This window comes from Manduca sexta, chromosome 28 (genome assembly GCF_014839805.1).
Source record: "Manduca sexta isolate Smith_Timp_Sample1 chromosome 28, JHU_Msex_v1.0, whole genome shotgun sequence".
In the NCBI taxonomy this organism is placed as follows: domain Eukaryota; kingdom Metazoa; phylum Arthropoda; class Insecta; order Lepidoptera; family Sphingidae; genus Manduca; species Manduca sexta.
Genome location: NC_051142.1, coordinates 12,419,111 through 12,437,558, shown reverse-complemented (window position 1 = coordinate 12,437,558; position 18,448 = coordinate 12,419,111). Strand labels below are relative to the sequence as shown.

General features: G+C 33.2%; 1 protein-coding gene across 2 annotated transcripts; it reads left to right on the top strand.

Annotated features, from left to right (window-relative positions):
- The first annotated feature begins 2,056 nt into the window (after positions 1-2,056).
- LOC115442085 (repressed by EFG1 protein 1) lies at positions 2,057-17,938 on the top strand. Of its 2 annotated transcripts, none has more exons than XM_030167054.2 (2): positions 2,057-2,203; positions 16,302-17,938. In XM_030167054.2, the coding sequence occupies exons 1-2, from the start codon at positions 2,165-2,167 to the stop codon at positions 17,412-17,414; spliced, it is 1,152 nt and encodes a 383-aa protein (XP_030022914.2). In that variant the 5' UTR covers positions 2,057-2,164; the 3' UTR covers positions 17,415-17,938. The 2 variants fall into 2 exon arrangements, with proteins under 2 accessions (XP_030022914.2, XP_030022915.2); XM_030167055.2 differs by lacking the exon at positions 2,057-2,203 and adding an exon at positions 10,068-10,214.
- Positions 17,939-18,448: the final 510 nt, after the last annotated feature.

The window sequence follows — 18,448 nt, the reverse complement described above, 5'->3', positions numbered from 1 at the left end:
TATAGATAGGAAATTTCCGAAAATTTTTGTGAGAAATTACGCTAAAACAAATGCACGGATTTGGATGAAATTTAGTACGCTGGTTGACTATGTCTTTGATTAAGACATAGGCAAATTTTTATCACGGTAAGTAGTTCCCATGGGTAATAACGGAATTTTAAATGTGATTTTTTTGATATAGCATTGACGTCATACAGTGTTTTAAGAACTATTGAACCGGATAAGGCATTCTACGCGGGCGATTCCGCGAGCAACACCTAGTATAGTCAAATAATTATAATAGTGTATCGGTGTAATAAACTAGTGATGGTAATATTTAATATAACAGCTTTACATATAATAAAATTGTAACAGGCCGATTTCTGTACATTATGTATTTTAAAGAAAAACTAATGTGATAGGTCTTTATTAGAGCAACAGAAGCCAAAACAATAGATTTGCGAATTTTTGTTTGTCTGTTTGTTTGTATACCCGTCACGAAAAAACTCCTGATTTTAATGTACTTTTTACCGATGTATTGCTAGAGGTCTAACTTAAAATATAGGCTCCATTTCATCTGAAAAATATAAAGCGGGACTTTTATTCCAGAAAATCTTTTTCACACGGGCGGAGCTGTGAACAAAGCTAGTGTTATAATAAAATATATTATGAAATATCTTCATTATTAACATATTAATTTCACGTGTAATTAAAGGCTTCTCCCCTTTCTCTACATCTATTCTCTTCAAATATAGTTATATTGGTCTGTCAAGAAGTTAGTTAAACGCAAAATGATTATAGAAAGGTGTATGCCGTGTATAAAACGCATTTATATAACAATTTCTCGCTATTTTACAAAATCCAGAAATAAATTGGACGTTCGTTATAGTCGATGAATTTTAATAACAGCCGATTTTTAAAAATAGCTCATTCGCTATCATCGGACCGATCGTGAAAATAGACCAATTAATTGATTATTACATCCAAATGACTTATTTTTATCGGATTGTATTTAGAGATCGTTTATTTACTACGTACTAGATTTGGCGTTCCGAACATTCACTGTGTTCAACTGAATTGAACTGTTATCCGTTCAAACTGAGTTTAGTATGATGTCAATATTGATGCTTGTGGCTGTGTATGGAGTGCGCTCATAATATAAAAACGCTAATCTAAGTGCAAACTTGGATGTGAATAAAAAATATTAGTGAAATAAGTAAAAATATTTCTTATTTAAGTGAATAAATAGATTTTGAACAAATAGTTTACATGGACGTTCGTATCTATATAATATACGTCAATGACTGAATATTAACTAGTTATATTTTTTTTATTACCGACACTACCTCTATTATAATGGATATTTATTTGCGGCGGTGATCGCTTCCCATCCTGGTGACCCACTTTTAGGTTTACTCCTCTACTATAAAACTTGCCAGTGACAAATTTATAAAAATTCCCGTTTACAATAAACACTTTGTCGTCACGTATACGAGTCATCTCTGCGGATTTTTGGATCTTAGTGTGATCTTTCACTTATCTTCTTTGTATACTTTATATCCCCACTAACGCTCAAACATTCTTGACGATGTACTGGGCGATAAAAATGCAAGACGTAAGCTGTAGCGATAAGTAAAAGACGTGGTTCAAAAATTATACATGGTGGACTTTTTAAACTGCACCTGGAAAGTAATCTAATTATTGGATAGTAAATTTTATTCAAAGGAGAATTACTTTATATTTAAAAAGCCAAACTGCATTCATAGTTTTTTGAAAATACACTAGCCATACTTGGGAATCAAACTGGAAAAAATCCTAAAATATAACTCCCAGTTTTTTATAGCAACAATTGATAGGGTCAATCGTAAGGAACAACTCTAATAAACATTCTAAATGAAATAAGACCTGGATTATCATATAAGTTACAAAGTGCTCTAGTGTTTTATTGTAACGATTTTAAAGCGGGCGGAGCCGCCATCGAAATCAATTCTGTACATAAATCGCTCGCTTATGCCTCCTCCAACGACTATAACTTGAACTAAACACCACGTCACTTATCTCCAAATAAAAATATCGCGCGCTATCTGCCCATGCATGTAGTGGAGCGTAATTTTAATCAAGGTGGAAACCATCTTTAGATTTCGTGATAATATAATTTATATTGAATTTAAAGTTGTGTAGTGAAATGAAGGTGCCCTGTGTTATACCAGGATGCTCTTTAATCGTAAGTACTTTACATTGTAAAATTAGGTTAGTTATCTGTGATATTTGTATATCTTAGTGATGAAATAAGGTTGAGTTTGGCTTGAAGTAGACTGCTCAATGTTCAGAATGGTATCTATATTTTAGACTAAATCAAGACGTGATCTTATAAGACTGTAGGTTTAGTGGGACTTTAATGGCATCTTGTCCCTTTAATTCCGTGAAAATAAACGTCATCAAGGTTATTGAGTGTACGATAATTTTACTGTTTTTCTGGTACTAACGTATTGTAGTCGCCTCTGTTTCATTATAGATATATCTTGAAATTTTTATTTATTATTTTAGCATATTAATTACAAATTGTACTTGTATGTGTTAATGATGGGAATAATTAACTTCTACTTATATTTTAGAATAGTATATTTTTAGAATATATTATTAAAGACGGATGAATCATTGATTGTTATCTTAATTATATGTTTACTTTTATCAGTTATGTATGACATACTGACTGCCATTTGTAAAAGTAGTCAATGATATACAGTTAGACGCTATATAATATTCTTATAAACTCACACTACTTCACTCGATTCTATACTATACTAGGGATTATCTAACACTTCGTTTGTTCCATTCAAAGAACAATTTGATCCATGGATATTCATGTTTAGTAATTTCATTTCATAGTAGGTATGTATAATGATCACCATATCACAAATAGTTGTTATCTTTACATATTATAAAAAAATTGTAACGTGCCAATATCTTTACATTATACATGTAGATATTGAAGTCTAATATTGGAGTCTTTATTAGAGCAACAGAAACCAAAACAACTGTTTTTAGAATCTTTATTTATCTGATGTATGAAATTTAATGCAATGTTCCGTGGTCTATTGCTAAAGGTCTAAGTTAAAATATAGACTATTTTATTATTATTAGTTTCTAAAAAATCTCGTGGGTCGGGATTTATGCGAGAAAAATTATGTGACACACTGATTTATACGCGGGCGAAGCCGCGGCCACAGCAATTACAAATATTAGAAACGACATAAGTAACTAAGGTGGTAAAAGTATTAAAAGTTTTATAGATGAATGATTCATAAATAATACTTTGTTTCATTAATGTCGTGTTGTTACCCGTTGAAAATTTTCCTCGGCTACGTTCGAAGATTATGAAGATAAAACAACTTTGTTTCGGTAGTTAATCGCTAAACTGTTGTTTATTGTTTTATCACAAATCTAAGTCACGATCTTTTAATAGTTTACTGTCTATACATATAGCTATAGTTTGCTATAACATATAGATTTATTATTTCCATTTCAATAGAATTTGATTGAAATGAATATAAACTGATGGTATTCATGATTTACTTAGGTTTTGTCGGAATTTTAAAAAAACGTGCAATTTAGAAAGAAATCCAAATACCAATATCATAAAGCTGGTTGTGATTTTAATTAAAATATTTATGTCTAAATTTCAAAATAAACGTGAAATTTAGAAAGAAATCCAAATACCAACGTCATAAAGCTGGTTTTGATATGTAAAAGCTGGTTGTGGTTTTAATTGAAAAAAATATAAAACGAAAAATACTCGTATAGTCTTCCCTATTCAAGTCGGCCGAATAATTTTCATATATGTTATATAAATAGGTTATTTACGTTTTAAAACCATTGTGAATGGACCTTTACTGGGACCAGATGTAATTCCATACTAATCTCAGATGTAAGGTTACCTTATGACAAGCGTTTCCCGCATTTGACAGACATTTTAAGGTTTAGACAGGCGCGCGCTATTTGTCTGAGATAGGTATGTTTGAAATATTATGTCCTCTAAAAAAATTTCAGTCTATAATTTTAATATTTAATATTGGATTAATTGGTTGCTTTTTATTATTATCTCTTACTTATTACGTAGGTAGAGCTTTTTATTTTAGATGGATATTATTCTGGAAATTCTGTCATTTTAGGCACTTTTGAAAGGCATTCCTTCATTCTTAAATGGTTATCGTACTCAAATGTATTCCGATTCTGGAATAATAATAATAATAATATCAGCCCTGTATTATATACTTGCCCACTGCTGAGCTCGGGCCTCCTCTACTACTGAGAGCGATTAGGCGTAGTCCACCACGCTGGCCTAGTGCGGATTGGTAGACTTCCCACACCCTCAAAAATTCCCTACGAAATTCCTGTAGAGAACTTCTCAGATGTGCAGGTTTCCTCACGATGTTTTCCTTCACCGTTAAAGCGAACGATAAATTCACAAAGAAATACACACATGATTTTAGAAAAAAGTCAGAGGTGTGTGCCCTTGGGATTTGAACCTGCGGACATTCGTCTTGGCAGTCCGTTCCACACCCAACTAGTCGCCGCTATCTGGAGTAAAAGAATTATATTACTTTGATCAAATTAATAACAATTAATTTATTATAATATTTGCCAGTGGCTCTACCACTGTTTACTGTTCAAACAAAAAAATATTTATGAAACTGTTCTGTTGCTCGGCAAAGTGACGCCACTACACTTGATGGTAAGTAGAATGGAGTCCAATAGAAAGTCGACAGACGGAAGATGATTACCCCTTGACAGTTGACACAATTATGCCGGCCTGTTGGGACCAGTATACACAAGCTGATACCTTGTACATAGTGGCCGCTATCCGAGCAAATATAAAATATATCTTTCCACCAACATATAAATCACACATTAAGTACATCTATGTTGTACATAAATATATAACGCTATCGTAGTTATATATTATGTATACATCGTATATAACTTATAAACTATTACAATTCATGCGGCGCAATAGCTACATAATGTTATGGTATACAATTTCCATAATAGGAGTAAAGTAGATGAAATGTTAACAGGTAATTTAAAACCATACAGTAATGTTCTCAACGATATACTAGGTAGTAACATGTTATTTATCTACCTATATACAGGGTCATTTGATATTGCGTTAATAAATGAAATCACACACTTCACCTCTGCTAACATTACGCCAAAAAAAAAATCATGAATAACGAACATTTTCACTAAAAATGCAAGTTTTACTTTTAGGTTTTTATGATCATTTTGTAGTATAGTGCAAAGTTAGCGTGTGCGTGGGAGCGTTTTTAACTGAAAGTGTAAAGTTGCGACAAATTGTCTTTAGAGAGTAGAGGGATCAGGACATGGAAAATTAAAATGAATTTATAAATTTTGTTTGTTTTATTTCAGGTCTTCATTTTATATTAATTAACCAATAAAAAGTAAGCTATTCAGCCTAGAAATCTAGTATAAGTGTTTGCAAATATTACCTTAATTGCCAATATATCTGATAATGTAATTCCAAATTTGCTTTATCTATTTGCTTAGGGATCATTTAGAATCATAGTTTTCGATACAGCCAAATAGAACAAGCCTCAAGATACAGCTGCGGATGAATACTTCTAACGTCACATTGTACTCGATACTAGATGTCTCTAGTATTTTGACGAAGGTAGACCTCATGATAACCGTTTAATTATATTAGTTAAACAATCTCATTTGAGTCTTGAGTGCTTATTACCTCTCTACAATAATTACGTACATGTAATCGTTTATCAAAATCTTATCAGCAAACGATAGAGGTGTTGTTAAACGCGTGTGAAGGAAGGAGTTGATTCTTTAATGTTTTGTCTCGCTTTACATTGCATAATAAGTTGACATATCAGATGCGAATGTGAATTTTCCGAGAGGGAGCCAGACACAACATATAGGTTCTAATGTGCATAAATGAGGTCTGCAAATCTTTCTAATGATAATTAGACACACAACATCACCCATTCATCCGCGAAGGGGTAATCAGAGGCGCAACCAAGGCACCAACTTTTCGCCAAGTGTGTTCCATTCCATAATGTGATAGAGGGCGAGCCTATCGCCATATCGGGCACAAATTCCAGACTGAGCAGAAAATGCCAAATATCACTTTGCCCGCTCGGGATTCGAACCCAGGACCTCAGAGCGCTGTCGTACCGTGCATGCAGTACAACTACGCCACTGAAGAAGTCTAATGATAATTAGATTTTACATAAATTACGAAAGGGAAGTCGGCTGGGATCGGGTTATATGGACCCATGGCCACTATGAAATATGTCCACTTCATAAAAAGTTAGTTGTTTTATTTATTAGTAGCAGCAGTGTAAAAGCATTGTTTTTCTAAAATATTATAGCCAACAGTAATACAATCCGGATATTTTAATCCTTAACCTCGTCATCCTGACATAATAACCCATAATGCAGTAAATAAGGGTCAATAATTAATAGCCAGTCCGTCATTGTCTTGAATGAAACAGCTTACTGGCAGAAAAAAATAAGAACCAGCGTAAAAAATATCAATCCATTTATCTCTATTACTTCTATAAAACATTATTTAGGCATATTCATTTCGTATTTTTATCTTCTTATGGCGGTAATTTACCATTGATATAATTGAGGTCACCTTTTCAACTGTGTCGAGTTAAATTTTGATGGGATCGTTACACGAATGGTAATGAGGTCAAATGCATCATTCACATGTTCTTCGATCATTACTCATCGGAGATTAATTAGTGTCAGTATTTTAAATGTGATGTGGCATCTTTGCCGACCGCGATATAACGACTATCTCATTTGAATCAAATTAACCTACACTTCTAAAGGTTTTAGGTACAATTTTAATTAATTATTCCATTAATTATTGTGAATAATAGCGGCCAGTCTATTGAATTATTTGTTTAAAGATTCGTTGCTAATATTTAGGGAATGAAAACTGATATTAAGAACGAGAAGAATAAAGACAAAATGCTCATCAGTATGATAGTACAGAATAGTAAGTAACTAGGTAACTTCGCAGTTTCTTAATAATTGTGTAAAACAAAATCTGATATCAAAATTGCTAACCAAAGACATTGTACGACCAACTATGAAATCGCTGAAGTGAGACAATGATTTATTCGAATTTTGCTGAACATCCACAAAGTTCTAGACTCCTGGAGCCAATGAAGCGAGAGGATCCGATAAATTTAGATAGTATTTTTGCATAAAATGTAACTTCTGACCGCATTGTAAATACATCTAGTTGGTAGTTTAAGTGATTTTGTTACACTAGCAAATTATGTATAATTTGACTACAAGAGACAATGGATAGTCTAATTAGATCCCAATGAAAGAAAAACAATTTTAAGAACAAATAGTTTCCAGATATAAGTGATAACAAACAGGTGATGTATGTAAAAATAATTTGTTATTATAGAACAGAAAGATGGGATAAATTTCGGAAATATTATATACTTTTTATTTATTTGTCTCTGACTTCACCTTTCGCTGTCCCAAATTTGATCAAAGGCCAAAAATATTTTTTTTTTTCACTCATTCTCATTTGTAAAATTTCCCTAGAACAGACAAAAATAAATTAAACCTTCCTTAAAAAACCTAATTCGTACTTAACAGATGATTCACGATTTTTTTCCCATAATTACCAAGTTCAGTGACCAGAACGATTTTTTATTCATGACAGTCAGTCATCACACCAGTGCGGTGTCATGTTGTATTTTTCATTCTTTGTCCCAGCTCGCAGTTCATTCAGTGTTTGCGACGGACAAAGTTCTTTTCAGTGAGTGTCGTTGGTCTTAGTCAATCTGTATTTTGAGTTAATAAATAATTTTTGGTGTTGGAGAACAACTACAATCAGTAACGGACTATACAAACGTAATATAGGAAACATTAATATCAAATTTTACTATTACTAACAATGAAGAGACTGACCAATAGTAAAAGTTAATATATTGATGATGCTCATGAGTGTTTTGTAACTTTGAGTGTTTGAAATGTTCTCGCCAAACAAAAGAAGTTCTTGCAGTGTTATCGCGGTAAGTTTATCTGATTTGGCTGAATCGGCTCATTGATTCGTGAATCGTACTCGCTTGCGAAGCCGTTGGGATTATAGAGATTTGATTCTCTGACAGAGTATTCTGACATTGTTGTTTTAACCGATACAGTGACTTCATAGTGTAACTCATCAAGGCGTGTACGAACATAAACATTGGAAATCATGATTGCTAGCTTTCTCGGACTACGAAATAGTATGGGTTTTTTAGTTTGTAAAGTTTTGTTCCTAATACTTGTGACAGCATCGGTAGGGTAGTTTAGTCATGTGTGGTACGACATCGCTCTGAAGTTCCGGGTTCGAATCCCGGGTCGGGCAAAATTATATTGGGTTTATCTACTCAGTATTAGCCCGGAGTCTGAGATTGCCCGATTTGATGAAAGACTAGCACCTATCGCATTATGGAAAAGAATGTCCAGGCTACTTCTGCCTATCCCTTCGAGGATAAAGGGGTCATGTGTCTCTGTGTGTGTTTGTTTCTAATAATCATGTTTATGCATTTAAACTCATTTGAGTATATGGCCTAACTTTAAATGACCATTGATCTCAATACAGTCAGTCACAAATGTAGCTAAACAAATTCAAAATTTCAAATCGCCTATACACTTTCATATTCCTACCAACATACTTTACTTCTTCACAAAAAAAAAATTATATGTTTCAATTAAACTTATAAATATATTTGAATTTTTAATTTATTTTGCTCTTTTTGTGGCTCATTGTACATAAATACGATGTCAGAATCGTAATTATTTTGACGACTTTAAAGAAATAAGTACCCGAAGGGACAAGTCTAAACAAGTTTTAATTAAAACAATGAGTTTATTCAGTTAGTGTAACATTTACTTTGTTCTTTAAGTTTTAAAGAGAGTTGTAAATTCTTTTAATTGTCTATTTATAGCTTAAAAAAGGGTGGTAAGAATTTAATTTAAAATGTTATAAAATTATTTTATATTGAAAAGGCTGTGTCCGAATTGTTATTCTAAAGAAAAGTACACAGATTATAATTTTGTATATTAGGCATGTTGTGGCTTAACGGCTCAACGACTGCAGTGACAAGTCTGAACTTAAACTCAAATATAGGATTTTTAATAGCATAATTCTACTTCCTATTAAAAATAAATACCTAGAAAGTTCTAAAAGCCATTTTATGTGTAGTTTAATTGGTGCTTGCATTTGCTCGACTATATTTATAAGCCAAGAAATAAATAAAAAAAGGCAATATACCGAAAGCAATATTTTTTTTCAATTATCACTAATAGACCTCATTGTTCGTATTACTCTTCCAATTACATTATTTACTATCACCATTAATAAGTGTTCTTTGATCCGTTTATTTATCTTATTAATATCAATACAATTATCGTACATTTAGGTAAAATTGTTATCATTGATTATTCTATACACATTTATCATAGCTGGAGTCAGTACCACGAGTTCAAGAAGCGTTCCAACTCGATTTCACATCACGCTTATTGTAATTTCTCGATAAGTCATAAACGGCGCGTGTCGCCGCGGTGAGATAGCGAGGTACAAAAAATGTGGCACTTGCGGCAGATACATAAAAATATATATACAGTTTAAGATATTATTGTTAAGTATACGTCAAAATAATATTTACTACGTATAAATTTTGTTATCAACTACCACATTTATCATTTTCTTCAGATAAACAAATTATTAAGTTATAATTTTTCCTTGTCTGTAAATTAATCGAATTTAATAGATTTGCTGGCGTATAACTTACTTACTATCAAGACGAAACGCCATTGCTTATGTTATTGGATTTCGTATATGTTCGAATTTCGAAAATCGCGGCTTTTCTGGCGTCCATGCTATAATTCTTCACGATGGAACACTTCAAGCCTAAGTAGAGATATTTTTTTTAAAAACAGTAAATAATGATTGCATAAAATTCACGTTATGGTTCATTAAATCATTTGTGCATTATCGTTTCGTAAAACAATAGTAACTCACCGTAGCTTTATCGTGATAACACGAATGTTTCGCAGCAGTCGCACTCGAGCGATAGCAAGGATAAAGTGGGACACATAAATTGGACAGGATCTTGGACGTCATCTCTCATATTTTTATCATCCGTTGATTGGATTAAGTGAGTGTGCCGTGGGAAACAATGGTAACTATCATTTGTTTGATTTATGCTACCGGCTTTTTGTTAGTGTTTTATTTTATGTCGATACACGTAGCGAATCTGTGACAGTGATTCATTCAGTTTCGTGTTTTGTGATTAGATATGAATGAAATTAGGTACCGGTGCGGCATGTCGATTGGTACTAGTATTCGGTAACCATAATAGTTTCGCTGTTTTTGGTTGTATTGTATTAAAATAGTGTGGAAAAATTATTATTGTGCAGTTTATACAGATGTCAAATGTTTTATTTCATACAAATAATATGCAAATACATTCAAAAGGAATATCACGTTAATTTAAAAATTCTATAGTGTAGAATTGTTTCTTTGGCATACATAATGTTGAGTATGATCCGGTTTTAGAATGAAATTACTAAAGTTAATAATATGAGAAAAAATTATTGATACTATTTTGCTACGTAGCACGGTCATTACGTTATTTTATATGTAACACAATACGCATCCTTTAAATTTCATATTCCTATAATAATAATAATAATAATAATAATAATTTATTTCCCACAAGTTTTTACAATAATAATTTAGTTCCCTGACTTCTATGCTAGGTATAAACCCGTGTTTCAGAAGTAAGTGAATTCCTTAACTTACTTTTTAAAATATTTTATTAGATTTTGCCCGCCGCTCCGCCCGCGTAAAAAGTGTGGTATATTAATGTAGCACTTAGGAGTAATGTAGCTTCATATTAGTGAAAGAATTTTCAAAATCGGTTTAGTAGTTCCTGATAGGCCCGGCGATAGAATAAAGCGGCGATAGCCTAGTTGGTTGTGGAACGGACTGCCGAGACGAATGTCCGCAGGTTCAAATCCCAATGGCACACACCTCTGACTTTTCTAAAATTACGTGTGTATTCTTTGTGAATTATCGCTTGCTTTAACGATGAAGAAAAACATCGTGAGGAAAACCTACATACCTGAGAAATTCCCTATTAGGAATTTTCGAGGGTGTGTGAAGTTTACCAACGCGCACTAGGCCAGCGTGTTGGACTAAGGCCTGTTCCCTCTCAGTAGTAGAGGAGGCCCGTGCCCAACAGTGGGACAGTATATAATACAGGACTTATTATTATTACTATAGTTCCTGAGATTAGCACGTTCAAACAAACAAACTCTTCAGCTTTATAAAATAGTACAGATTAGTTTTATTTTAGAATAATTTGTAATCTTGTTACGGGTTGCCATGAAAGCAAATAAAGAACCTGGCCAAGTAATACATTTATTAACTTACTCACTAACTAATAACAAATTAAACTATGACTACGAACTAGGTTTAAATCTATATAACTAAAATTGGACGCCAGGAGAGTTTTTATTTTTCGGCAACGGAACTCTGCCAAAACCAAGACCCGACCAGCAGGGTGTCTCAGGGATGTAATTAGTGATGAACCTCACATAAAGGGGCATGTCCTAAGTCTAAAACAAGTGAAAACATATTTTAGCTCTTCAGTTAACTATTTCAGCTCACCAGCCTTATTAACAAAAACATATAAACTCACCCCCACTGTGCACAACACATTAATTATATTAAACTCAAAACATATTCCAACTGTCAAGCAACGCACTAAACTGTTATGCTATCTCGGTATAATTAAATGTACCGGTAAACACTGCGGGACGTTACACGTCATTCACACGCCAATGTCCTCCCGACAATGTCCGGAAGGTCATTCCTAATTTCGTCACTCGAAGTTAAAATACTTAATTTAAAAAAAACATTAAAAACCTGCTACTCGATTGAGTGGATTTGAACTCGGGTGTCGAGATATCTACCGACCAGTGCAAATACCACCGAGCCAATAGCTCATTACAGACGCTTAACAAAACTTTTTATTAGTTAAGGTGCACTCTCTAAGATTTTCTATGCTTATACTTTGCTATGTGAACCTACCCGTCATTATAAAATAATAATATTATAACAATCTTTTTTTTATTACACAACTTAGGTAAAGTTTACTAACAAAATACTTATGCGTTATAAATAGGTTTAAGTAAGCATAATAACAATAGGTTGCAGTTTAGCGGCAACATTATAAGTTAGATGCAAGTTGATACAATTTAAGAGTCTTCCCGCTAAAACTCTCACGTTTCACTTTCTATTAGTTAACAATTAAGTAATAACTCTATACCAAACTTATTTGTGTGAACGGAAATCAAAAGTAGTCCAAAGATAAGACAATAGACATTTTCATATTTGCTCATATACTAAAATACCTAACGTGCATAATCTTAATTGTGTTCATAAATAATTTTATCAACTAAAACCATAAATTATGATATTGCGAGAACATTCTCTTTATGAATATAGTAATATATACCTATTCGATGTTAAAAAGTACATTAAATATTTTTTTAAACAAGTTATCTTTTAGACCATCATTTTTATTACATTTAAATCGAACATTTGTTGTGCTATCGTTTTTAAAAACAATTTAATTAAACTAAACGTTGTCATTAGCTGATTTTGTGGTATCAGTAGACTTGCTATAAATACAACTTTAAAAAGTTATTTGTTTCTAAAATAATTGTTAACATATTAAAATATAGAAAGAAAGAAAATATTTATTTATAACAAGCAAGATTACATAATAATTTTAAAATATAATTTAAAAAACTCTTAAATCTATTTGCTTGTCACAGAAGCAACCCCAGCTCGGCATATTCTAATAAAAGCCAGCGCTGATCTTCCACTGGGCCGTTTTATACGAAAAATATATACCTATCTATATATAATAATAGTATTTACCTATTTCTTAATGTCAATCTTCCAATGGCCCGTTTTATACGAATCAGTATATACCTATATAGGTTTAATAAAAACATTTATGTTAATGTCACGTAAACACACAAATTATCACATATTTTATCAGTTGCAGGACAATATAATAATTATCTTTGACGTGGGCAGCGACTTTTTATACCTACTGTATTGCACCTCAATATTATTTACTAATTATAACAAGTGATGAATACTTACTTTCAAAGAAATCTGTTATAACAAATCTTTCACTATTTAATTTAAAAAAACTCTTATATATTATATCAAAATTAAGCTAAATAACTATGATCTGAATGTTTATTTCTAAAAGTATTCAACGTCAAGCAAGCTACCACTTTAATGTTGATTTCTGACACAGCAATATCCAACTTTAAGCACAGTTGTATACGAGTTATAATTATAGTTCAATGTTATGATAGCGTTGCTTCTTATTAGCAGTTGTCATGCTTACCATCAGGCGACCAAGCTCCTCATCTTGACGTTCAAAAGAAATAACCTGTTAATACGGCCATGCCATTATTAAGCCATGGTAACTTCAAAATAAACTTAATTACACAAGACTCTTAAACTTGTCATCTGCACCCGACAATTAAAGGATTAATGGATCCTATTACGTTATTTTTAGTCTGCAATTAAGATCGTGTGACGTCACTGACGTTTATTTTCGTGACTTCTTCAATTTACTCGGAAATGTTATAACAGTGTTGTTTATAGCCGTAATGATAGCTTACTTCTGTGATGCCAATGATGTCATCCTGTCTTGTATGTTGTCAGGTTTGACCCACAGGACAGTGAAACTAAATTTTGTAATATGATTGATTTCTTTCAAATAACCATGTTGTTCTGGTTGAAGCTGGTGTTTAATTCTTCTTGATCGTATTCTTCAATGAAAGTCGTGTCCGTCTTGAAACCTCTTGACGGAATCGTGACGAGCTGTTTCCAAGCCTTCCTGTCTTCTGCTTTCCTCAGGGCAGTGGTAATAGGGAGTCCTGTTATACTTTATATTTGATTAACCAAGAGGGTAGGTGCTTGCCCACGTGGTCTTCTGCCGTCTACTTTCCCTATAACCAGCAGTTTGTCAATCATCTGGTTGTCTTCGGCCGATGTGGCCAAAATAACTTAGGACTCCTTGGTAGCATATTATGGATGGTCTAATCATTCTTGTCATTGTGTTTAATATGCCGGTATATTTTTTATGTAGAATCTGTTCTTTATACCTTTCCTAGTACTTCCAGCAGGAAGAGAAGACGGAAGACGGTGATTAGACATAATTTTTGTTGGAACATTTTATGTAAAGGTGTCAAAGGCGCTGCTTTCCATTACGCCGGAAAAACACCAAATAGTGAAATATCAATAGGTTGCTCTGATATTCTTTGGGGCAGGGCTATGGTCAACAATGACATGTTGTCTGTTGATGCTGATTTTAAAAATACAAATCTATAAAAACAGCTATAGCCTAATTGGGTATGGAACGGACTGCCGAAACGAATTTCCGCAGGTCCAAGAGCACACATCTCTGACTTTTCTAAATTACTGTATGTTTTCTATGTGAATTATCGCTTGTTTTAACTGTAAATGAAAACATTGTGAGGAAACTTTCATACTTGAGAAGTTCTCTATAGAAATTTTGAGAGTGTGTTAAGTCTACCAATCTGCACTAGGCCAGCGTGGTAGATTAAGGCCTAATCCTTCAGTAGTAGAGCAGGCCCGTGCCTAGCAGTGGGATAGTATTTAATATAGGGTTAATATTGTTATTATTATGAAAATCCACGACATTTGCTACATTTTCAAAAATAGTTCAGCAAATGGATATCAGTTGCATTCTGTCTTAGAAATTCCTTTGCCTCAATCGGGTAATAAATATCCATCTTAAATCGAAATGGGTCTCATAATTCAGAAGTAACGATATTTCACACTAAGCTAAAAGCTTATTGACAAATAGGTTTTTGAACAATGATGATGCAATGCGGTTTCGACGGATGTGCTAGCTGGGAGCCAAAACGTAAGCCGCAGGGCTTTTGGCACGGCTTAAAAATTGTCGCAACATGTCGATATTAATTGAATCTCTGGCGGATTATTGTGCAATTTGTGCGACAGTACAAAACAATGTGGAAATATTTCATTTATCAGTGTTGCGTTTTTTGTAAAGTCTTTGATATTTGAGAGTATTGTTAAATAAGTCTGTCTGCAATCAATGTGAAATTCTTATTCGGATATTTAATATCGTCTAACTAGGTACTGGACTCTATGATACCGAACATCTACAGTTATTTTAAAACACATAGGCTCACGTCTTTTATCCCCAATGGGTAGGTAGAAGCTCAACTGGTGCTCATTTTTCGCCGTGTGTGTTCTCCGATAGGGGACGAGCCTATTACCATATCGGGTACAAATTCCAGACTCCGAGCTGAAACTAGGTACAAAAACCCAATATCAATTAAGATTTTGTACTTTAAAATTTACAGTTCTTGGTAACGTTCAGTAGTTATTATTGATAATTATTATGCTATTATTTATTATGAGAATAACAAACATATATGAAAAGCAGTTATAGCTGCATATTTATTGAGTAATGTTGTATAATATTCATACATTTTCTTGACTATGCACCCGTAGGCTCATACAAATTATACAGAAAATTATGTAAAATAAAGTTATTTTTCTATATTCGCCTTGAAAGATAAAATTAACAGTTTATTTTTCCCTATAAAACACATTATTCAGTTAGTCATAGCGCGCAGAAGTTATCAGCAGGTAATAGCAAATGGAACTAGAACTCATTGTGAATGTAAAATGAGTCACCAGCCAGCGGAAACTATGTTGATAAGAATATCAAATCTCAATGTAAACTCGTGAAGGTGTTAGGCGATTATATTGCGAATAAAAGTAACATATTCAAATAATCACAATGTATACCGCCTTAGTTTTTAATATTAATTCGAAATAATATATTTATGTTACAATATCTTAAATGTGGTTCATGTGTTGTATGCGGCTTCGCTTGCGTGAGAATCATTTCTTGCGAAAAGTCCTTAAAACAGGGTACGACGCTAGCGCCATCTATTTTAAATACTATTATTTCTTATGGCAGCAAATAACTAAGATAGAAACTAGCCTGTGTGCTGGAAGCGGTCTACCCGTGTGTCAAATTTGAACCAAATCCATCCATTTGTTTACCAAACATACAAACATATTTACAAACTTTCCCATTCATAATATTATATAGTACGAAGTAAAATATTTAATTTATGATTCTAAAACTATTTCTTTTTTGGGATTTCAGAGTAAATTTTTCGGCTCCAAAAACAATGACTTCGAAATCGAAACGTTGGAAATACACAACGAATACAGAAGGGATCACGGAGTTCCACCTTTAACACTCAATAAAGACATCAGCAAAATTAGCCAGAAATGGGCAGAAGAATTGGCAAAGAAAGATGCGATGGCATACAGCTTAAATCCAATGTATGGAGAAAGCGTCTACTGTGGTTGGTCCGCAGATCCTAATACAAAAATCAAACCCAGGGACTGCGTTGACAAATGGTACAGCGAGATCAACGAGTTCTCTTTTGGAAAAGAGCCTGACATATTAAATTGCGGCCATTTCACACAAATTGTATGGAAAGGTACAAAGGAATTAGGAGTCGGCAGCGCTAAAAGCAAAACTGGGAAGCTATATGTTGTAGCTAACTATTATCCCCCTGGAAACTACAGCGGACTATTTGTAAAGAATGTCCTACCACCAGGAGCTATGCAATTCAGGTCAAGCTTCAATAGCTCTCCTAGAGGATCAAGTAACAATTTATCACCTCCTTCTCCCAGTCGACTGTCCTCTAGAAGCTCCTATGACGGCTCGAATGCATCATCGCCTAGCCAAAGAAGTAGTAAGAATTTGGGAGAACTTGCAACAGATTTAGTAAGCAAATTCAGATCTTCTTCAATTTCGTCTGAGAAATTTGAAGAGGAATTCTTGGCAGCTCACAACGAGTATCGACAAAACCACGGCGTCCAACCTCTTGAGTTAAACAAGAAGTTGTGTAAGTACGCCGAGGAATGGGCGAAGACGCTAGCGAAGAAAGGAAAGACCGAACCGAGGGACCAAAATGAGTACGGAGAGAATATCTTCTACGCATGGTCTTCTGACCCGAACTTCAGTGTATCTGGACGGGATCCTGTTGACAAATGGTACAGTGAGATCAACAATCACAAATTTGGTAAAGAACCTACTAATCTCAACTCCGGCCATTTCTCGCAAGTTATTTGGGAAGATAGTAAAGAGCTTGGCGTAGGAGTAGCTAAGTCTAAGGAAGGTCAGGTTTATGTGGTGGCTAATTACTCGCCCCCTGGCAATGTCATCGGCAGTTTTAGTACTAAAGTAAAGCCTCCTATTAACTGAGATCCATGATATTTAGTATGTGATTGCCAAAGATGAGATTTGTATATTAAGAAGTATTTAGTCTATTTATTGTGTGGTATGAGAATGAATTTAAAGATAAATTGGTATGATATTTGGTCTAGTGTAAGTTAATTCATATATTTATATTCCACATAATGTTATTACTAAATTTATACATTCCGTAACTAAATTATATTAGTGTATTAAGGTTTAACGACGTAATACTTGTTTTTGTATCGGCATTTCATTTTATTACAAAGTTATTAGCCTTCATACGCTGTATTTCAATATGAATTATCTTTAGAGTTAAAATATACTGATTTCATATTTTATAGCACGATTTGATTTCAAAAGCTTTTATTTATCTCATAATTTAAAAATGAGAAATTCAGTGAATTAGCAGCTAATTTTGGGCTTAGTAAATAAAGTGTTATATTCCGTCTTACTAGATACATTTGCGTAACAAAAATTGTGACAAAAATATCAACCCATTCAGCGATTAAACACCACTGTTCTATCTCTTTAAGCAGTATATTATATTTTTATATTAAATACATACACTGTTAAGGTATATAATATAATACTAACAAGAATAGCGTTGAAACATAATCTTTAAATATTTTTGATCTATCAAACTTATGCCAATGTTCGTTGTACATATCAAGCCGTAGTCAGATAGTAGATAACAAAATAATTAAAAATTCCAAAAATATAAACCCTTGATTAATCTTAAATTTAATCCAACCGTTTCAAATAGTAAACGTGATCGTAAGGTTTAAAATATTCCGGCCGTGGAAAGGCCATCAAGGGTTCTCCAGGGCGGCCTTCAATTGCTGGGGTTAGAGTTAACCCGATGTAGATAAGGCACGTGTGGCTACCAGGGTAAAAGTGTAGTACCAACTAAACTTTTACTTATGTTAATGAAAGATATTTACTACCATTATCCGTAAATAGACAGTAGTAAAGGCTATTTTCGCTCTTATTTATTCTAATTAAATGCACGCATTAAAAGTCTTTTAAGTTGTAAATTCGAC

Bases quoted from the DNA above. Each gene is read 5' to 3' on its own strand.
- LOC115442085 (XM_030167054.2), top strand. From the start codon at position 2,165: ATGAAGGTGCCCTGTGTTATACCAGGATGCTCTTTAATC. The intron at 2,204-16,301 runs GTAAGTACTTTA...TTGGGATTTCAG, and splicing joins TACCAGGATGCTCTTTAATC to AGTAAATTTTTCGGCTCCAA.